The sequence below is a fragment of the Pseudorca crassidens genome, chromosome 3 (assembly GCF_039906515.1).
Source record: "Pseudorca crassidens isolate mPseCra1 chromosome 3, mPseCra1.hap1, whole genome shotgun sequence".
Lineage (NCBI taxonomy): Eukaryota > Metazoa > Chordata > Mammalia > Artiodactyla > Delphinidae > Pseudorca > Pseudorca crassidens.
Genome location: NC_090298.1, coordinates 115,653,697 through 115,672,506, shown reverse-complemented (window position 1 = coordinate 115,672,506; position 18,810 = coordinate 115,653,697). Strand labels below are relative to the sequence as shown.

At 42.0% G+C, this 18,810-nt stretch overlaps 1 protein-coding gene, 2 long non-coding RNA genes and 1 other non-coding gene across 5 annotated transcripts in view; 2 read left to right on the top strand and 2 right to left on the bottom strand.

The window, feature by feature from the left end:
* LOC137221725 (uncharacterized) overlaps positions 1 to 18,810 on the bottom strand; it is a 135,842-nt gene that overhangs the window by 106,870 nt on the left and 10,162 nt on the right. Inside the window, exon 3 of one of the 2 annotated variants that reach the window (XR_010942131.1) lies at positions 2,146 to 2,359. The exons of the other annotated variant lie outside the window; for it this stretch is intronic. This is a non-coding gene — a long non-coding RNA (uncharacterized lncRNA). Of the gene's footprint in view, positions 1 to 2,145; positions 2,360 to 18,810 lie in introns of those variants that run through there. 2 annotated transcript variants of the gene reach the window in all.
* On the top strand, positions 1,835 to 17,870 carry HSPA9 (heat shock protein family A (Hsp70) member 9). The gene is made up of 17 exons (XM_067731883.1): positions 1,835 to 2,034; positions 3,316 to 3,374; positions 3,588 to 3,675; positions 4,501 to 4,682; positions 5,658 to 5,782; positions 6,320 to 6,393; positions 6,744 to 6,850; positions 7,330 to 7,492; positions 8,644 to 8,736; positions 12,185 to 12,394; positions 13,499 to 13,726; positions 14,621 to 14,725; positions 15,498 to 15,615; positions 16,043 to 16,137; positions 16,396 to 16,488; positions 16,674 to 16,814; positions 17,131 to 17,870. Exons 1-17 carry the CDS (start codon positions 1,954 to 1,956, stop codon positions 17,206 to 17,208), a joined length of 2,040 nt encoding a protein of 679 aa, XP_067587984.1. The 5' UTR covers positions 1,835 to 1,953; the 3' UTR covers positions 17,209 to 17,870.
* Positions 3,450 to 6,829, bottom strand: LOC137221726 (uncharacterized). The gene is made up of 2 exons (XR_010942133.1): positions 6,705 to 6,829; positions 3,450 to 6,620 (listed from the first exon to the last, which is right to left on the bottom strand). It is a non-coding gene; the product is annotated as an uncharacterized lncRNA (long non-coding RNA).
* LOC137222867 (small nucleolar RNA SNORD63) lies at positions 12,782 to 12,852 on the top strand. The gene has a single exon (XR_010942644.1). It is a non-coding gene; the product is annotated as a small nucleolar RNA SNORD63 (small nucleolar RNA).

Here is an 18,810-nt window from a genome sequence, read left to right as displayed (position 1 = left end):
AAAACAAGAGAAATTAAAGTATGAAGTAGACAAGTAAAGATAATATAATGACAACTAACAAATAAAAAGGTGAGGGTACTTTTTTTTTTAGGATCTGTATAATCTATAAGCAATATTATGTTTGACTTTTTATTTTCTTACTCCCACTTCCCTCCCCCCTCACAATGTGAACTCAGCTATCTTCTTTCCCTCCTAAACTTCCCCCCAAATTTCCTTCATAATTCCTCACACAGTGGTGGTCACTTAACAGTGGAGCATCTTTCTCTTTTGAAATTGGACTTTGAGACTTTAAGGACAAATTACTTCATTTCTAAAATCAAGGCATTCCAAGACATATTTGTTGAATCGATGAATTAATTCTTTTTCTTACAAATCTGAAAGTGGTCACAGCAGAGAGGTCAGTGGCATCTTGTTACAGAACCCACGCCATCTGTCCCAAGCAACAAGGTTTTGAGATGGGCCTGAGGAGCTGTTACTGAACACAAGTTCATGTGCCTGACTTACAGTGAGGCCAAACAAACCAAAACATCAGAGTTTCGAGCAGAGAAAGGTTTATTGCAGGGCCAAACAGGGAGAATGGGTGGCTTATGCTCTAAAAAAATCCCCTAACTCCCTGATGGTTTTGGGGGAAGATTTTATATGCAAAATTTGGGGGTGAGAGGTGCAGGGCGTGTGACTTTCTTCTGACCGGTTGGTGGTGAGGTAACAGGGCAGCACTCCAGGAATCTTGCCCTCAGCCTGAAGTTACCATCCTCCATTTGGGCAGGGGATAGTTTCCACAGAACTCACAGATATTATTATGTATAGTCCTTGACTGCAAACCAGGACCCTGAGCCAGGGCTGCACTATTGCTTCCTGACTGCGCCTCCCTTGTTTCCCTTCCCAGATTAGCAACTGCTTGAATCTGGCTTTTGGAACTAAGGGACAATCAAAGAGGCTGAATGAAGCCTATTTCCTACAAACAATAAATGGGGTACACAGAAAGGCTTTTGTGCCCAAGTGGGCCCACAGGGTCCTGCTCTGCTTCAGAGCAAACCTGGGCAGGTAAGATCCTGAGCTCAGGTATTTTTTCTCGGGATGGTCTGCAAGATAATTAGCCTAAGGCAACCCAATGCTCTGTCAGAATGAAGGGCTGCTTTAGTAGTTCAAAACCCAAGGTCTCTGTGGTAAAACTCTGAAAGAATTTGTCGAAAGTCTGCATATGTAGGTTTATTTCAAGTTACTGCAATAGCAACAACCGGTCAGAAGACGAAGAAATGACGAGGCTGAACTACCAAGATTTTGAACCCCAGGTGCTCGCTGAACAAAGGCGCAGTACAAAATGGCGCCCTCCTCGAGGAGGAAACGTCAACTCGCGTAGAGCGTGTATCCGCCCGGGGCTCTCCCAGGGCAACGCTGGGACCAAACTCACGTGAGCTGGAGCGTCCTATGACAGCTCTAGTTAGACTCCTCCCCGGTCTCCGCCGCTCCCTGCGCACATGCGCTCCAGGCCCTCAGTAGGATCCCAGTTGCGCAGGCGCAACAGGCCCCTCCTCTCAGGCAACTGACGCAAGGAGACTGTTCGCAATTTATCCCGTGTGACCTTGAGTCTTTTCTGCCTCCGAGGACCAGGGTTGTCCACGGTTCTGCCTTATACCGCTTTTAGCCTCCTGGTCTGTCACGGAGCCCAGACCTGCCGCAGCTGGCACGGGAGGACACGCTTTAACCTGCCATCATGCCCCGAAGCGTATTAGCCATAGGCCCTGACTCCGGAAGCAGCGTTCAGGTATTATCTTATCAGGCGGCGCGGGCGGCGCCTCAGCGGAAGAGCGGGCTTCCAGGCCGCAGCGATCAAACCCCGCCCCCCACCTCACGTAGTTGGAGGTTTCCAGAAGCGCTAGCATCGCTGCGCCGCGCAATTCTCGGTGGCCGGAGCGCGTGTTTGCTGTCTCGTATTTCCACCATTTAGCAGCCATGATAAGCGCCAGCCGAGCCGCAGTAGCTCGTCTTGTCGGCGCCGCAGCCTCCCGGGGCCCCCCAGCCGCCCGCCACCAGGTAAGGGACTGCTGGGCCTTCCCCGAGGGGCTCACGGCCTTGGGACTCAGTGCGGCAGGCCGCGGCCTTCGGGGTCAGAATCCTCGGGGAGAGACGGAAAATAATGGACGTTCAGTATTCATTGCTGCCGGTTCAAGGCCTCATTCAGGGTTTTGCGTTCCTGTTTCAGGCCCTGCTGAGTCACACTCCTTGGGAGCCTAGAGTTTTATCTCATCGAGTAGCGGGCAGTGGTCTTGATTAGTCCTTTTGAGACGATTACAGTTTTGGTCTTGAGTAGAAGGACGATTGTTCGCCGTGAAATGCAGAGTGTGCGAGGACCCCGTTGCTATGATACAACGAAGGAAGGAAGAGCATCTGAGCAGTAAATTAAAAATCAAGCTCTGATTTTCTTGCTTACAAACATTTGACTAGTTAGCGCCCCAGAATTTTGTTCTCCGTTATTTCAGAAAAAATGAGCAAATCAGGAAAAGGCCATGGAATAGTTGTTCATTATCGTGTAAGACTAAAAACATACCTTTTGGGGAAACAGGAATTGTGTTTCTTTGCTCTCAGGTTGGGTAAAAGAAGACTTGGAAGTAGCCTGAGATGAGATTGTAATAAAGGTCTTTGACACTGATGGGAAGCCACTCCTGACATTTTTTTTTTTTCCCTCGTAAACTGACTTCACAAAATTCCCAATTCTAGTTCCCTTAAAGCAGCAGCTTGTCAAGGTCAGGGGAAATGTCTCTGATTAAGTTAAATCTGTACCTGCAACACGTAACATATGTGGGTCTTAGGTAGACACTGCTCCTGATGATGAAATTGAGTAGTATTTTAATGTATTTTTGCTTCTCCACGGGATATTTGGCACAGTCTGGAAATAATTTTGGTTGTCACAACCTGGGTAGCCATGCTACTACTAGGTTCTAGTTGTAAAGGCCCAAGTTGATGCTAAACATTCTGCAGTGCATAGAACGGCCCAGCTCCCAACAAAGATTTTGTTCAAAATCAATAGTGCCAAGGTTGAGAGACCCTTTGGTAATGTAATTCAATATAATTTTATATCAATTTATTTCTCTGATTTCATTGGGAAAATTTGTACTTTATTAGGCTTGTTTGTTTCAGTACCATAATGTCTCTTAGATATGAAATATTTTATTTCAGTATATTTTATACATGGTAACCACTCAGTGAACAGAATGAAAGTCTCAACCTTTGATGTATTCTTCAGAAGAATAATTAAAACAAGCGCAAGTTTTCATGTGTAGTTCATGGCTGATCCTTTTTTTGTTTGTTTTTAAGGATGGCTGGAATGGCTTTAGTCATGAAGCTTTTAGAATTGTTTCAAGGCGGGACTATGCGTAAGTATAATTTCATTTCCTTTAGCGTTAAGGGCAGTGGTCTCTAAATTTGTGATTAATTACTTCACTCAGAAAAAAAGACACAGCTAACTTTATTTATAGAGTATGCATTTTGCCACAGTAACAAATATTGTTTTCTTATGTTTTTCTACAACCATTTTGGAGATCACTGTTAAGATAATTAATCATAGCATTGTTTTAAATGTCTTATAGATCAGAAGCAATCAAGGGAGCAGTTGTTGGTATTGATTTGGGTACTACCAACTCCTGTGTGGCAGTTATGGAAGGTAAACAAGCAAAGGTGAGCATGATTGGAAGCTCTGGATCATGTAGTGGTAACCAGTACACAATTCAGAATTCTGCGTCCTTTGGCTTAGATAAGGGACATTTTCAAAGCTGCTTTTAAACTCTTAAGACTCTTGTGAGGTGAATCTTTGTGCTTAATTGTATGCTGGTAATAAATGAATGGATTTGACTTCCCAGGATTTAAGTGTGTCCTAGTATAGATGTAAGACTACTAAGTTACCATTAGGACCCATTGGGATGACTTGTGCTGTTGATTACTTCTGTAATTAACGTTCTGCTTTTTTGTAAGTCAGTTAAACAAAGGCTAAAGGTGCAGGAACAGTCTAGAAGCAAGTGGAGCTCCAAATAATGCATAGGCTGCATCCTAAGTAAGGCATGTTTTTTACTTCCTTCTGGAGGAAGTAGAGGCTGTTGCTCCTTTGTTTGTGAAATCTTTATTCCCACCTGGTTCTCTTCAAGAATATTTGGAGCACCTGGATTTTTGAATTCCTTGTTGGCAGTTTTTTTTAATGCCTGAAACTTGTAGGCATCACCAAAAAATCAGAAGTAGATTTAACTCTCCGTATGGAAGGAAAGATTACGTTGTCCAAACATTGAGTATGAAAGATGTGATTTATATTTATTCCTGTTTCTTGGATGTTCTTAGTTGTAGGTTGTTTGAATCTGCAATAGTAGTTGCTTACTATATCAGCATTCACAGAGCAGAAAAGTATGCCCATTAGTACTGTTCTTTAATATTTGTTTTGTGTCTTAAATGATTGGTACAAAGACAGTAGTGGTGACTGGAACCTCATTCTCTGTCCTATCTTGGGAGTTTTAGGTGCTAGAGAATGTTGAAGGTGCCAGAACCACCCCTTCAGTTGTAGCCTTTACAGCAGATGGTGAGCGACTTGTTGGCATGCCGGCCAAGCGACAGGCTGTCACCAACCCAAACAACACGTTCTATGCTACCAAGCGTCTCATTGGCCGGCGATATGATGACCCAGAAGTTCAAAAAGACATGTGAGTAATAGCAAAAATGTATTTATATGCAAAGGCTAAATAGATGAATCTTACCAGCAGGATCTCTTGGTACAGGCCCTGCTCCTGCCAAAAGGGTATCCTTCAAAAAATTCAATTTTGCCTTCACAGATTAGGTCTTTGCTATGTGTGACATGATACATGAACATCTGGCTAGTCATTTCTGGACCACATAAATTGGCGTTAAACACATAAGGTAGATAAAGGCATAGGCGCCATCTTGATACTGATCAAATGTTTTCAAGGTTCATCCTTGTTGTGGCGTGTATTGGTATTTCATTCCTTTTTATGGCCAAATAATATCCCATTGTATGCATACATACTGCATTTTGTTTATCTGTTTGTTAATGGGCATTTGGGTTCTTTCCACTTTTTGGCTAATATGAATAATGCTTTGTGTATAGGGTTTTTTTTTGTTTTTTTGTTTGTTTTTTTGCAGTACGCGGGCCTCTCACTGTTGTGGCCTCTCCCATTGCGGAGCACAGGCTCCAGACGCGCAGGCTCAGCGGCCGTAGCTCACGGGCCCAGCCGCTCCACGGCATTTGGGATCTTCCCAGACCGGGGCATGAACCCGTGTCCCCTGCATTGGCAGGCGGACTCTCAACCACTGCGCCACCAGGGAAGCCCTGTGTATAGGTTTTTGTGTGGACATGTATTTTCATTTCTCTTGGGTAGACATCTAGTAATGGAATTGCTAGATCATATATACCTATATGTTACCGCTTTCCAAAGCAGCTGCATACATTTTTGGTGAGAAGAATGTTCATGTTTCAATTCATCAAGACGTTTTTACATGTTAATGGGTGCTTTCTAAAGGTTTTCATTAAACAAATTCCTGAAGTTCTCATTTGTTGGCCATGGATCTCTTGGGGTGGAAGATGGGCTTTCATGGTGTATGGTAACCTCATGGTAGGTTGGGCTGGCATGTTTCTTCAGTACAATTTTTGTGTCTTTCAGTAAAAATGTTCCTTTTAAAATTGTCCGTGCCTCTAATGGCGATGCCTGGGTTGAAGCTCATGGAAAACTCTATTCCCCAAGTCAGATTGGAGCATTTGTGTTGATGAAGATGAAAGAGACTGCAGGTGAGATAGCTTAGTTCATATCTGGGAAAATTTAGAGAACAGCATGATTCCTCTGAGATCACTGGCTTCCATACTTCAGTGTCCTTTGGATGAGTCTGCAGTGGCTTTTATACAGAATACCTAGGAATGGCAAAACTTTATTACTCTTTCCCTACAAATTGAATTTCTCTTCCAAGTTTTCCTAATGGTGGCTTGCTTGTTTCTTTTTTCCAGAAGGGAAATCAAAAGACTACACATTAAGTTTTTGTATCTGTTAGATAAAACTTCCCATTTAAGAAACTAGTGGCTCTTTTAAATCTAAAACTAGGTCATTGTAGCTGGTGAGCCTTCACTAACATGTTAAAGGTGAGATCTTGGGTTTTTTAAATTGGAGTGTTTTCCTACAAGGTCTCTTCATGTTAGGTCATATGTTAAAAAACTATTGGGTGCTGTTTGTGACCTCAAGAGAGTGACACAGGTTGTTAGGCTACATTAGTAATTGTAGCCTGTTTCATCTGATAGGGTCTCATGAATGATTTTCATTGATTGCTTTTCCAGAAAATTACTTGGGGCATACAGCAAAAAATGCTGTGATCACCGTCCCAGCGTATTTCAATGACTCTCAGAGACAGGTGAGTTTAATTATCATTTTTAATAATTTGTTTTTATCTATTTATTTTTGGCTGCATTGGGTCTTGGTTGCTGCACATGGGCTTCCTCTATTTGCAGCGACCGGGGGCTATGCTTAATTGCGGTATGTGGGCTTCTCATTGCTGTGGCTTCTCTTGTTGTGGAGCACGGGCTTAGTTGCTCTGCGGCATGTGGAATCTTCCTGGACCAGGGCTCGAACCCTTGTCCCCTGCATTGGCAACAGGATTCTTAACCACTGCTGCCACCAGGGAAGCCCCCCAATTAGCATTTTTATTCAGGAAATTAATGGTACCTGGGACACGGTGGAAAATGCTTTTTCCTTTTTTTATAGGCCACTAAGGATGCTGGCCAGATATCTGGACTAAATGTGCTTCGGGTAATTAATGAACCCACAGCGGCTGCTCTGGCCTATGGTCTAGACAAATCAGAAGACAAAATGTAAGTTTGTGCAGTGAATTCCACCTAGATTTGTGAGACTTAAGTGCATGGAACCTTGAAACTTACCCTAAATCATCATCTTGATTTCATGGTGATTGAGCCTTATACTTAGACTGGAAATGTACTGCCTTGACCTTTTCCCAAGGCTTTTATGGTCTGTGTTTTTCATTCATTTCAAGATTGTCCCTTGATTACGTTTTCTTTTTAAAGTACTGGCTGTGGTCATTTTTTCCCCTTGGTATGCCTGTTGGCAAGTATTCATCCAAAAGAGTGGTTTTTGCTTTTTAACATTTCATTTTAACTGTATGTATGTTTTACATGTTGCTATTAGGGCCACCTGTTAAGACATACATCACTTATGCAGTCATCAACTTTCATAATTATACCTGGGGGGGAAATAGCCAAATTTATGTTGGTTTGGTTACTGAAATCCATGCGCTGTGATGAGTTTTGTTCCTGACGGCCTTTTTCCTTTCTAGCATTGCCGTATATGATTTAGGTGGTGGAACTTTTGATATTTCCATACTGGAAATCCAGAAAGGAGTATTTGAGGTGAAATCCACCAATGGAGACACTTTTTTAGGTGGTGAAGACTTTGACCAGGCCTTGCTGCGTCACATTGTGAAGGAGTTCAAAAGAGAGGTTAGTTACCAGTGTGGTTAATACGTACACATTGGAATACTGAGAATTTCTTTGTTTGGACTGCTATTTGCTTTGTTTTACGATTTTTTTTTCCCTTAAGAGAGTGTTGAATAGGCCACTGAAATTGCATTGTAGTTCCATGGGTGCTCTGAACTATTCTGGTTATCGTAGCTTCAAATTGGAAACAAACAACAAAAGGCTATAGCAGGCTTCCCTGGTGGCACAGTGGTTGAGAGTCTGCCTGCCGATGCGGGGGACATGGGTTCGTGCCCCGGTCCGGGAGGATCCCACATGCCGCGGAGCGGCTGGGCACGTGAGCCGTGGCCACTGAGCCTGCGTGTCTGGAGCCTGTGAGAGGCCACAACAGTGAGAGGCCCGCGTACCGCAAAAAAAAAAAAAAAAAAAAAGGCTATAGCACCTGGTGTACAATAGTACTATGGCATTTTATATAAGAGACTTTGAATATCTTTGGATTTGGGGTATCCGCATTTGACAGGGGTTGCTGGAACCAATTCCTCACAGATACCAAGGGATGACTGTGTAGGTTTCCCTCACTATCTGAAAATTGAGCCTGCGAAATTTTTGATAAGCTGAAATGTCGTGAAGCTACACATTTTGCTAACGGATGCACAACATAAATGGTTGTATGCTCACAGACAGTTCAAAGCTATGGTGGTGGTTTGGTGCTCAAATAAGTGTAGTTACTGGGGAAGGAGCTTGGGGTGCACACTGCCTCTGTAATGGCTCGCTGCAAAGCAAACGCTGAACATTATTTGTCCTTTTTGCCTTTTTTGTAAAAGTGAAAATCCTTTTTAGATTTCATTTGGTTAGCAAAAACAGGTATTAAAGTAGATCTTATATAAAAGGGAAGTGGTGTAAAGCAAACTTTGGAAAAGGAATTATGGGAACTCCTTTTTTGAGCTAGAATTCTACAGCTGGAAAGAACTGAGAACAGTTCATTCTCTAACTCCAGACACATATTTCTTTTTCAAAGTAGGTCTTCTTTTTTCCTATAGATTTTTAAAGGCAATAAGTAATTTCTGCTTGTTTATAACGGTATGGCTCTATTTTGTTTTGTTACACCTTACCACTGCAATTTAAGTAGCATTTATTTTCTTAACATTAATATATTGTGTGTCTTCACTTTGTAGACAGGGGTTGATTTGACCAAAGACAACATGGCGCTTCAAAGGGTTCGGGAAGCCGCTGAGAAGGCCAAGTGTGAACTCTCTTCATCTGTGCAGGTGAGACGTGGACAAATTCCACCAGTCTTGATGGATCTTTTCAGCCTGAGTTTACTCGAATAGCATATTCTAATTGGCATAATGTCAGTCAGATTTCTTTTAACAGCTTTCTGGTTGGTGATAAAAAGCCTTTCCATTAGCAAAGGAGCATTATGTTTTTTATGGGTGAGCTGAAGCACCCAAATCAGAGGTTATGATTTGCTTTCCTGCTGCCACCTGAGAACCTGGAATTAGATCTCCTGCCATCTTGCTATATCCCTGACACGGACCTAACATACTGTTATTCTGTTCTTAGTGGTTAAGGCAAAGGGAGGCTTCATCTTTCAGAACTGGAGCAACTTTAGCACTCTGGGAAGGGAAGAGGTATTTATAGCATCTGTCATTGTGTTGGTAAAGTGGGTGACCTTCAGTCACATCTGGATTTTTTTTTTCTTTTTTTTTTTTTTTTCTTTTTAATAGCAGCTATAAGGAGTGACAAAGCTGTACAGGGTCATCCATGAAGTTGATGGTATTCCCTTGTCCTGCTGTCAGAATTTGCAGCACGATGGTTGGGGCTGAAATATGTGGCAGTACCAGAGGATAGCTTATAATTCTTCCCAGGGGTTGTCACTGTATGAAACGGGACGTTGGTTAGTTTTACTGTGGCTCTATCCTATTAATAGATATTTGGATTGTTTTCCACCATTTTGCTATTATAGCAAGGTGTATTGACCACCCTTGTACATTAATGTTTGTGCATGTGTGATTGTAAGTCTGTAGGTTAAATTTATAGAAGCATTTATTACCCTTGAGTTTATAATGTGGTTTGGGGAGGTGGACACTAATGAGAACACTATTTTTTTTTTTTTTGCAGTACGCAGGCCTCTCACTGTTGTGGCCTCTCCCATTGCGGAGCACAGGCTCCGGATGCGCAGGCCCAGCGGCCATGGCTCACGGGCCCAGCTGCTCCACGGCATGTGGGATCTTCCCAGACCGGGGCACGAACCCGTGTCCCGTGCTTCGGCAGGTGGACTGTCAACCACTGTGCCACCAGGGAAGCCCGAGAACATTATATTAGTAAACATCAGAAGTAATGTAGAGGTTAAGAGTTACTCTGGGGCTTCCCTGGTGGCACAGTGGTTAAGAATCTGCCTGCCAATGCAGGGGACGCGAGTTCGAGCCCCGGTCCAGGAAGATCCCACATGCCGCAAAGCAACTAAGCCCGTGCGCCACAACTACTGAGTCTGCGCTCTAGAGCCCGCGTGCTACAGCTACTGAAGCCCATGCACCTAGAGCCTGTGCTCCACAAGAGAAGCCACCGCAATGAGAAGCCCGCACACCGCAATGAAGAGTAGACCCCGCTTGCTGCACCCAGAGAAGACCCAACGCAGCCAAAAAAATAAATAAATTTTTAAAAAAAAGAGTTACTCTGCAAGCAGACTGGTGGAGATGAAGTCCTTATTTCATTACTTATTAGCTGTGTGACTTTGAATGAATTACTTAACATTTCTGTTTTCTATAAAATGAGGATAATTAGTGTTCCATTCCCCCTTAGAGTTGAGAGGATTAGTAAATTAATACATATAACATGCTTAGGACAACGCGTAGTAAATAGTAAGTGGTATTCTAAATGTATGCATGTATTTTGTTTTTTTAAAAAGGCAAAGTTAGATTTATAATAAAGGAACCTGACAGGTGTTTGACATAATTAGGAGAGCTTCTGTAAGGTGAGTTAATCAGGAAGAGATAAAGGGTCAGGCAAGTATGAGGTTCTCGGGTAAAGACCTGAGTAAGGGTCAGTGTGGCTGAAGTACAGACTAGACTGGCAGGAGGAGCATAGAAGATAAGGCTAGAGGCTTTATAGATTGGGGATTTGGTATCTTTCCTGAGATAATGACAACAGACAACTGAAAATTTTTAAGGTGGGCCAGTAACATGGTCAGATTTGGTGAAAGCACTCTGAGGTGGAGTGCTCTTTGTGGCAGCCTGAGTGGGTGTGGGAAAATGTTGGGAGGCTATTGCAGCACACCAGGTGGTGAGAGAGGAAGGACTTGGACCAGAGTGTGGTAGTGAGAGATACATGGTTGGAATTGAGAGAGAAGAGGGACAGAACTTCATGGTGGAACTGGCTTTCGAGGGTGGAGAACCCTGGAGTTTTTCACCTGGTCATTATAGCATATAGAACTGCACTAATACGGTAACTACATGTGGCTATTTAAAATTAAATACAATTTTTAAGAATTCCATTTCTCAGTTCCACTAGCTGTATTTCAAGTATTCAGCCACATGTGACTAGTGTCTGCTGGATCGAAAAGCAGAGATAGAGAACATTCCCATTGCCACAGAAAGTTCTGTTGGATTGCATTACTATAGATAATTTTATTTACTGATGCGGTTTGTTAACATTTTGCAAAGAAAGAGAAAATTGTTATTGGTGTTCTTGAAACTATATCCAGTATCATTTACAAAAGATGTGTTGATTTTCCCTGTAAAGCACTTATCTGTCCAGGGTACTCTACCTGAAGAAAGCTGGTTAAGGATTTGCTCCCTTCAGTCTTTATTCCCTGTTGGCCTTGCTTTGTGAAGTTTGAGGGGCAGCATGCACAAACTCTTTTCCTGGGGGTTCACCCCGAGACATCTGTTTCTGCATGTTTAGTAATGAGTTTTGTTAGTCTAAATATTCTTAATCCATGCCTTATCAGGATTTTAGGCTTATTAAATACTGTATGTTACATGGTGTGACGGTAGCAGTGTTAGCTACTCTCTGGGGATGTGATAGCAGTAGTCAGTCCTTGTACTTCTCTTTAGCATTTTTGTTGTAGCTTTCTTAACCATCTTCCTGAAACTTGCAAAGCCCTGGTTTAGTGGCAGATTATTTGGTTCAGAGCATACCTTTCACATTTTTCTTAATGTGCAAGGAAATTTTTTAAAACTTGGTAAAAGAACACAGTAGTGTGATTCTTAATATATATATATATAGATATATATATATATATTTTTTGGTGGTATGCGGGCCTCTCACTGCTGTGGCCTCTGCCGTTGCAGAGCACAGGCTCCAGATGCGCAGGCCCAGCGGCCATGGCTCACGGGCCTAGCCGCTCCGCAGCATGTGGGATCTTCCCAGACCGGGGCACGAACCCGTGTCCCCTGCATTGGCAGGCAGACTCTCAACCACTGCGCCACCAGGGAAGCCCCTTAATATATTTTTAATAGCAGGACAGACTGTTCTTCACCTGAATGGGGATTTTTCCTGCTTCTCTATTCCTTTCTCCATTGTTAATAACAGATTTATAGTGTTTACTTCTGGGAAGATAAGAGGTTGAATCTTAAAGAGTCACTGTCTTTGGTGGCCATTCATTTAAAGTGTCTGACCCTCACTGTGGCTTTCAGAGTCTTCCTTTCCTAGGGTATAGTCTTTAATTGAAGTAATAAAGAGACTTCACTACTGGTCTCCCTGCTTCCTTTGCAGACTGACATCAATTTGCCATACCTTACAATGGATGCCTCTGGACCCAAGCATTTGAATATGAAGCTGACCCGGGCTCAGTTTGAGGGGATTGTTACTGATCTAATCAAAAGGACCATAGCTCCATGCCAAAAAGCCATGCAAGATGCAGAAGTCAGCAAAAGTGACATAGGAGAAGTGATTCTGGTTGGTGGCATGACTAGGATGCCCAAGGTAAGGACCCATGGAATTCTTGACATAGAGCGCAGAGAGGGCCAACACATAATGATTTATTAGGACATAACATATGGCTTATGTTGTGTAGGGACATGAATATGTGGCCTTTCTACCACGCTGACCTGAAAGACGGATGAATTTGTGCCCTTGCTAAAGAGTTCTTAAAGTGTATTTTAAAAAAAGGATTAGGAAAGGGGGGAATGTCTTTGGGGTAGTAGCAAGGAGGATCCTGAACTTCAGTTTTATAGAATTTTTAGGAATGAAACAAAGTTTGCGGTCAGAGACAGTTTAACATCCTGGTATTAACTAGCCTCTATGGGCAATTTTGGACATGTTTTGCAGTATAGTGTTTGGGGTTTCTAAAGGCATCTCTTCAACAGATTTGTGCAATGATGCATTTTATCAACACATCATTCTGAAAAGACAGGTGTGTGGAAAACTAATAACTGAGCACAGAACCTGTTGATGGTGTAATTCTTGCTTTATAGCTTGAACAGAACTATCTTGGGCCTTGATTTTCATAATTTTTCCTTTGGAGTACTTGTGCTTAGGAAAATGATGCATACAATAAATCTGAAGTGAAAAGGAGAGGCTTTGAACCAGGCAGATATTTTTATGTTAACAAATTATCCCAGATGTTACTCAAATAGAACTTTTTCCTAGCATTAGTAAAATAAGCAGGAGGGGAAAACATGCCTCATACTTGCACCAGTATTGAATTACTACTGCTTCTGTTAAGCTGATTTTTAGTTGATATGTAGAAGAGGACTTGGACTATACAAACTAAGTCCCCTTGCCTTGTACCTTGTATTTCTAATTTGATGTGTTGCTTGAAACCAGATAAAAAAATTTAGGCAAATTGTTCCCAAATTTAAAAGGGCTATGAATGAGATACTCAAGAGTAAAGTATATGTGTAACCAAATAATATATTTAACTCATTAACAAGAACTCAACTACAAAATAATTTGAGTAAACGTTCTTGGATCTGAAGCACCCTGTCCTGAGACCTGGTGGGGTCTCAGGACACACGTGCTACTCTCCTCTTCTCAGGCAACTGCCCTGAGTAGTGAGTGACAAGGTTCTTTTTTCTTGGTGCTCAGGTTCAGCAGACTGTGCAGGATCTCTTTGGCCGAGCCCCAAGTAAAGCTGTCAATCCTGATGAGGCTGTGGCCATTGGAGCTGCCATTCAGGGAGGTGTGTTGGCTGGTGATGTCACAGATGTGCTACTCTTGGATGTCACTCCCCTGTCTCTGGGTATTGAGACTCTGGGAGGTGTCTTCACCAAGCTTATTAACAGGAACACCACTATTCCAACCAAGAAGAGCCAGGTAAAAGCCACCCCACCCTACTTTGTCACAGAGATACTAGGTTCTGTGAGGATGTGATTGTAGCCACTTCTGTGAGCTTTTCCTAGAAAACTTTCCTTTTTGTTTTGCAGTCCATACTAGTTGAATATGGAGGGGTGGTAAGAATCTTGTCCTTTGTTCTCTTTTGTTCCTAGAAAAGTTCTCTTTCTGTCAGCCAGTGGAGATAATTTTAGGGAAGTCATCAGTAGTCTCTCCTTCTCAGGATAATAATTGCCAGAAGGAGCCTCATTATTTGAGACTGAATTCCTATACTCTTCTGTTCTCAAAGGCAGTAAAAAGAATGGCGTGGCTGAGACTAAGGGAGTTTGCTTGTCTTCCTGGAGAACGATAGGGGTTCTGAGATATCAAGCCAGGGTTATTTGGACAATGGCTTGGTCTTAGATTAAGAATTATTTCCTTTCTCAGGTTTGGTGTTTTTCTGAAAGAACTATGGCTATTGCTATGTGTGAAGTGACGTATTGCCAACACATCATTCTGAAGTGTGTGGTGATTTCCTGTGACTATGAGCATAAAATAAATGTCCTCTCTCTGACCCATTTCTTTGGATGAGCATGTTTCAACATCTCGCTTTTTATAGCTCCTTCTCTTGAGGCCTTCTGTGCTAATGCTGCATCTTTGTACAATGCCTTTGCTTAGCTGAAAACAATAGCTATTGTATGCCCTTTTGCTGTGCTAATCCTACTCCTGTTCTCTGTAAAGACATAAGCCTTTGTTCTGAACATAGTGTACATTAGGATTCTTCCAGTGTTGGGAGGTGAATTTCTTCCTTTGGTTTGTTGCACTTTGTAAGGGGGAATAGGCTGGGGAAAAAAAAAATCAGGCTGCCAACCCAGCAAGTTTCCTTTTTCTCCCTAGGTGTTTTCTACAGCTGCTGATGGACAGACTCAAGTGGAGATTAAAGTGTGTCAGGGTGAAAGAGAGATGGCTGGAGACAACAAACTTCTTGGACAGTTTACTTTGGTAGGTATTGGGAATCATGAATGTTATGTTCATTTTTTTATGGTGAAGTTACACTATTCTAACCCCTAATGTTACCATAAACTGCTGACAGATGTAGTCTGTGTTATCTTAGCATAGTATTCAAATGAATTCTGCAACTGGATAACCATGGCTTCAGTTTTTACCTGAAAGCCCTGCTTCTTGTGCCTTAGGAACTAAATAAAGAAGCTTGTAAAAGCCAGGGAAATGTTCATAAACAGTGCTTATTAGAAGAAATTCCTGATTACTATTTTACTACTTTTAAAGACATTTGATACTGCTGCTACTTTGTCATCGTCGTCTTTTTTTTTTGGCCATGCTCTGTGGCATGTGGGATCTTAGTTCCCTGACCAGGTATTGAACCTGTGCCCTCTGCAATGGAAGTGCAGAGTCTTAACCACTGGACCGCCAGGGAAGTCCCTTGTTACTGGCTTCTAGTCAGCATCGCTTATTGCTTGTTGGGATGAATGATGGAAAAGTTTACTCTTCACGCATTGTGTATCCTTAGGTACATAAAGCCACTGTGGTTACTTGCTATAGCCAGCCTTCACTAGTATGAGTCCTGTTTATTTCAAGCAGCAATAAAATTACCACCCTCACCGACAAACTCATGTTTTTGTACATTTAAGTGAAAGTTTCACTTGTTCCTCCCAGAAACCAAGTAATTTCTTCCCCAGAAGACCGTATAGGTTTTGGAAATAGAGCACTGGACCCCTTTGTGAGAGGAGCTTACTCTGGTATTTATTTATTCTAGATTGGGATTCCCCCAGCCCCTCGTGGAGTCCCTCAGATTGAAGTTACATTTGACATTGATGCCAATGGGATTGTACATGTTTCTGCCAAAGATAAGGGTACAGGACGCGAGCAGCAGAGTAAGTACTCTTATTTATTAAGACTGTAAGAGTGAGGTGAGGGACTTCTCTCTGTTGGGAACTAGACCCTCTAGATTGGGCATTATCTTTTCCCTTAGCCTCAGGGGAGGATGATGGGTCCTCTTTGCCCTCTTTCTCCTCAGGTATCAGTGTCACATTAAAAGGTATGGTGTTTATTCCCCCAAAAAAGGCAAGCACTGAGCCTCTGGATTGCTGAAGTTTTGGTAGGTAGGACAGTTAGTTGTTCTCTGTATATTTTAGACCCTTGGTTTCCCTCTGCTTATTTTAGAACAATAGGATATTCCCCTTCTTCATAATGCACATCAAGACAGCTACTTTGAAGAGGAGGATTCTTTTTCTTAATACAGTAGAGGAAGAAGCATATAGTTTTCCTGGGAAATAATGAGGTGCCTTCTTTTCACTACAGTTGTGATCCAGTCTTCCGGTGGGTTAAGCAAAGATGATATTGAAAATATGGTTAAAAATGCAGAGAAGTATGCTGAGGAAGACCGGCGAAAGAAGGTGATTACTTTGCTCATAACTTCTATGTGAAATGCCTTTCTTATTTATTCTCAGTCTTCCCATATCAAAATTTTCATGTTACAGCATCCAGCTAAAACCTCTTACAGACATCTCAGACCACAGTGATTTCTCCCTCTTAACTGTTTATACTCTGTTAACTGTGTGTAGCAGTTTTCATGTTGTCTTCTTAATGAGGACATTCAGCCAACTAGTTGATTGGGAAGTCTTCATTCATACTACATTTTTAATTTCTCTTAGGAACGAGTTGAAGCAGTTAATATGGCTGAAGGAATCATTCATGACACAGAAACCAAGATGGAAGAATTCAAGGACCAATTGCCTGCTGATGAGGTAAACCCTCTTTTAAAATAGCTCAAGAAGTTGGGAGGCATCGTCACCAATGTCAGTGAAGGTCATTTTTTCTGTGTGGGTCTTGATAGGAATTTAGTTTTTAAAAAATGTTTCTAAACATTCTGCTGTGTGTTATGGGATAAGAACCAGAAAAAGTGAGGGTCTGGTGTTGTTTTGTTTTTAAGTGCCACAAGCTAAAAGAAGAGATTTCCAAAATGAGGGAGCTCCTCGCTCGAAAAGACAGTGAAACAGGAGAAAACATAAGGCAGGCAGCATCTTCCCTTCAGCAAGCATCATTGAAGCTCTTCGAAATGGCATACAAAAAGGTACAAGGCTGTTTTACTCAATGAATATTTTGCTCCTAACTTGATGTAACTGCTCTTGATTACTGTCACTGATGGCTCCTACATAGCCATTTATGGAACTGGGAGTATTGGAATTGGAAATATCCTTCTTCCTGCCTTCTTGACTACGTTGGGTGGGTGGGAGGGAGGGAGGGAGGGAGGGTGAGGTCAAAGGGAAGAAATCACTAAAACTGGGAGAGTGGAACAGGCAGGATATGGCTTTTTCGTTTTTAGTTCATCAGAGAGCAAACTGTCACCCTTAACATGAAACAAGTGATTCTCAAATGTTTTCTTACAGATGGCATCTGAGCGGGAAGGCTCTGGAAGTTCTGGCACTGGGGAGCAAAAGGAAGATCAAAAGGAAGAGAAACAGTAACAGCAGTAAACTTTGGAGTCGAAAGGACAACATATTATGATGCTTGGGAGTGAAGGGATTTCCTGAGCTGAAATGGGCAAAACTTCAGTCTTCTACTGTGTTTTTGCAGTACTCTATATATAATTTCCTGAATATGTAAATTTAGTGACCATTAGCTAATGATCATTTAACAAGTGATAATTCCCAACAGTACAAAGTTCACAGTATTCTGTCCCTAGCCTGTCATTCTTTTTCAGCTGCATGTAAGATGGGGGGAAAAGTTATAACGTTGTTTTGTGCTGAAGTAGCTGTATTTTCAAAGGGGTGAAGCCATCTCACACACTGAAGACGGGTCTGGAATGAGACCATAGGGGGATGAGATCCTTCTAGTTACCTAAGTACTGCTGTACCAGCCTGTGTGTATATGGAGTTCTTCAACTGAGGCCTTGCAAGGCAAGCCAGCTAGCTGTGCCATGTTGGGAGGTAGGGCAGGGGAAGCTGAATCAATGGAAAACTAAGCTAGCTATTTATGTGAGGTCCAGCTTCTAAAACACAAGTCTCCCAAACTTTCTGAAGGCATACTTTCCTAGCTACCCTTTGGCCTGTGTCAGTGGCATCTGTATCTCTGATGACTGTTCTTTTTGATCCATTCTGGATTTTTTAAAAAATAAATAGGAAAAGCATTTTGATCTCTTGTCTGTGAGGGGTGAGGCCCTGAGATTTAGCTTCAGGAATATGACATGAATCACATTTCCCAACTCCCTGACCTCGATACAGGATTTTCTAACACTGGCATTTGAATTTCTAACAAATTGAAAACTTGGGAAGGCTGGTATAATAAGCATTATCACCAAAGACAAGTCTGGTTCAGAGGAGGCTTTTATTTTTTTTCTCTCCCTAGCCCCATCTAAGGTTTGGAATGTTGAAATAGTCTTTAGATCTCTAACATGAAAATCAGGCCTCCTATTTCCAGGCTGCTTTCTGCTCTAAATAAGTCCAACCAGAATTGGCTTACAGTAATGAAACACGTCTAGTATTAAGTCCTAAGGTGATTTCAGTGGCTCAGTAACAGGAACCCAGATTCTTTCTATAGTTTTGCTTTTTCATCCTCAGTGAGTTGCCTTGTCCTAATTTCTCTAATGTAGTTCTAAATATCACATGCTAACAACTTCAGAACCAGGAAGGTGACTGCATCTTAGAACTCACTTTAGTTTTAATAATTATTTCTTAAGTTTATTTCTTAAAAATTGAGATTGTTTATGTGATAATTATATTTCTGGAAAATTGTTTATTAACACCCTTTTAAAAGCTTCTTGAGGTTTCATATGAGAAATAATAGGCTCAAATTTTCAGCCACACGACCACTTGGTGGGAACCTTGTGGGGTGTGCAGTAATTCTTTATGAAGGATTGTTTTGTGGCATGCTGGGGAAGATAATTAGCATCTCTGGTTGGCCCTTGCTCACTAAATGCGTCTAGTGTTTACCAATCATTGTGATAACTAAGCCTCTCAAGCATTTCCAAAGTACCCCAATTCAGAACTACTGGTTTATATTATTCAAGATTTCATCTTTGAGATCAGTGAGAGGAGCCAAGCATACCCTGAACAAAATGGGTTCTATCA

What these genes read in the sequence shown, in the direction of transcription:
- HSPA9 (XM_067731883.1), top strand. Translation starts at nt 1,954, where the DNA reads ATGATAAGCGCCAGCCGAGCCGCAGTAGCTCGTCTTGTCGGCGCCGCA. An exon ending in GTTTCAAGGCGGGACTATGC is followed by an intron (nt 3,375 to 3,587) that starts GTAAGTATAATT and finishes AATGTCTTATAG; the next exon opens with ATCAGAAGCAATCAAGGGAG. An exon ending in GACAAATCAGAAGACAAAAT is followed by an intron (nt 6,851 to 7,329) that starts GTAAGTTTGTGC and finishes TTTCCTTTCTAG; the next exon opens with CATTGCCGTATATGATTTAG.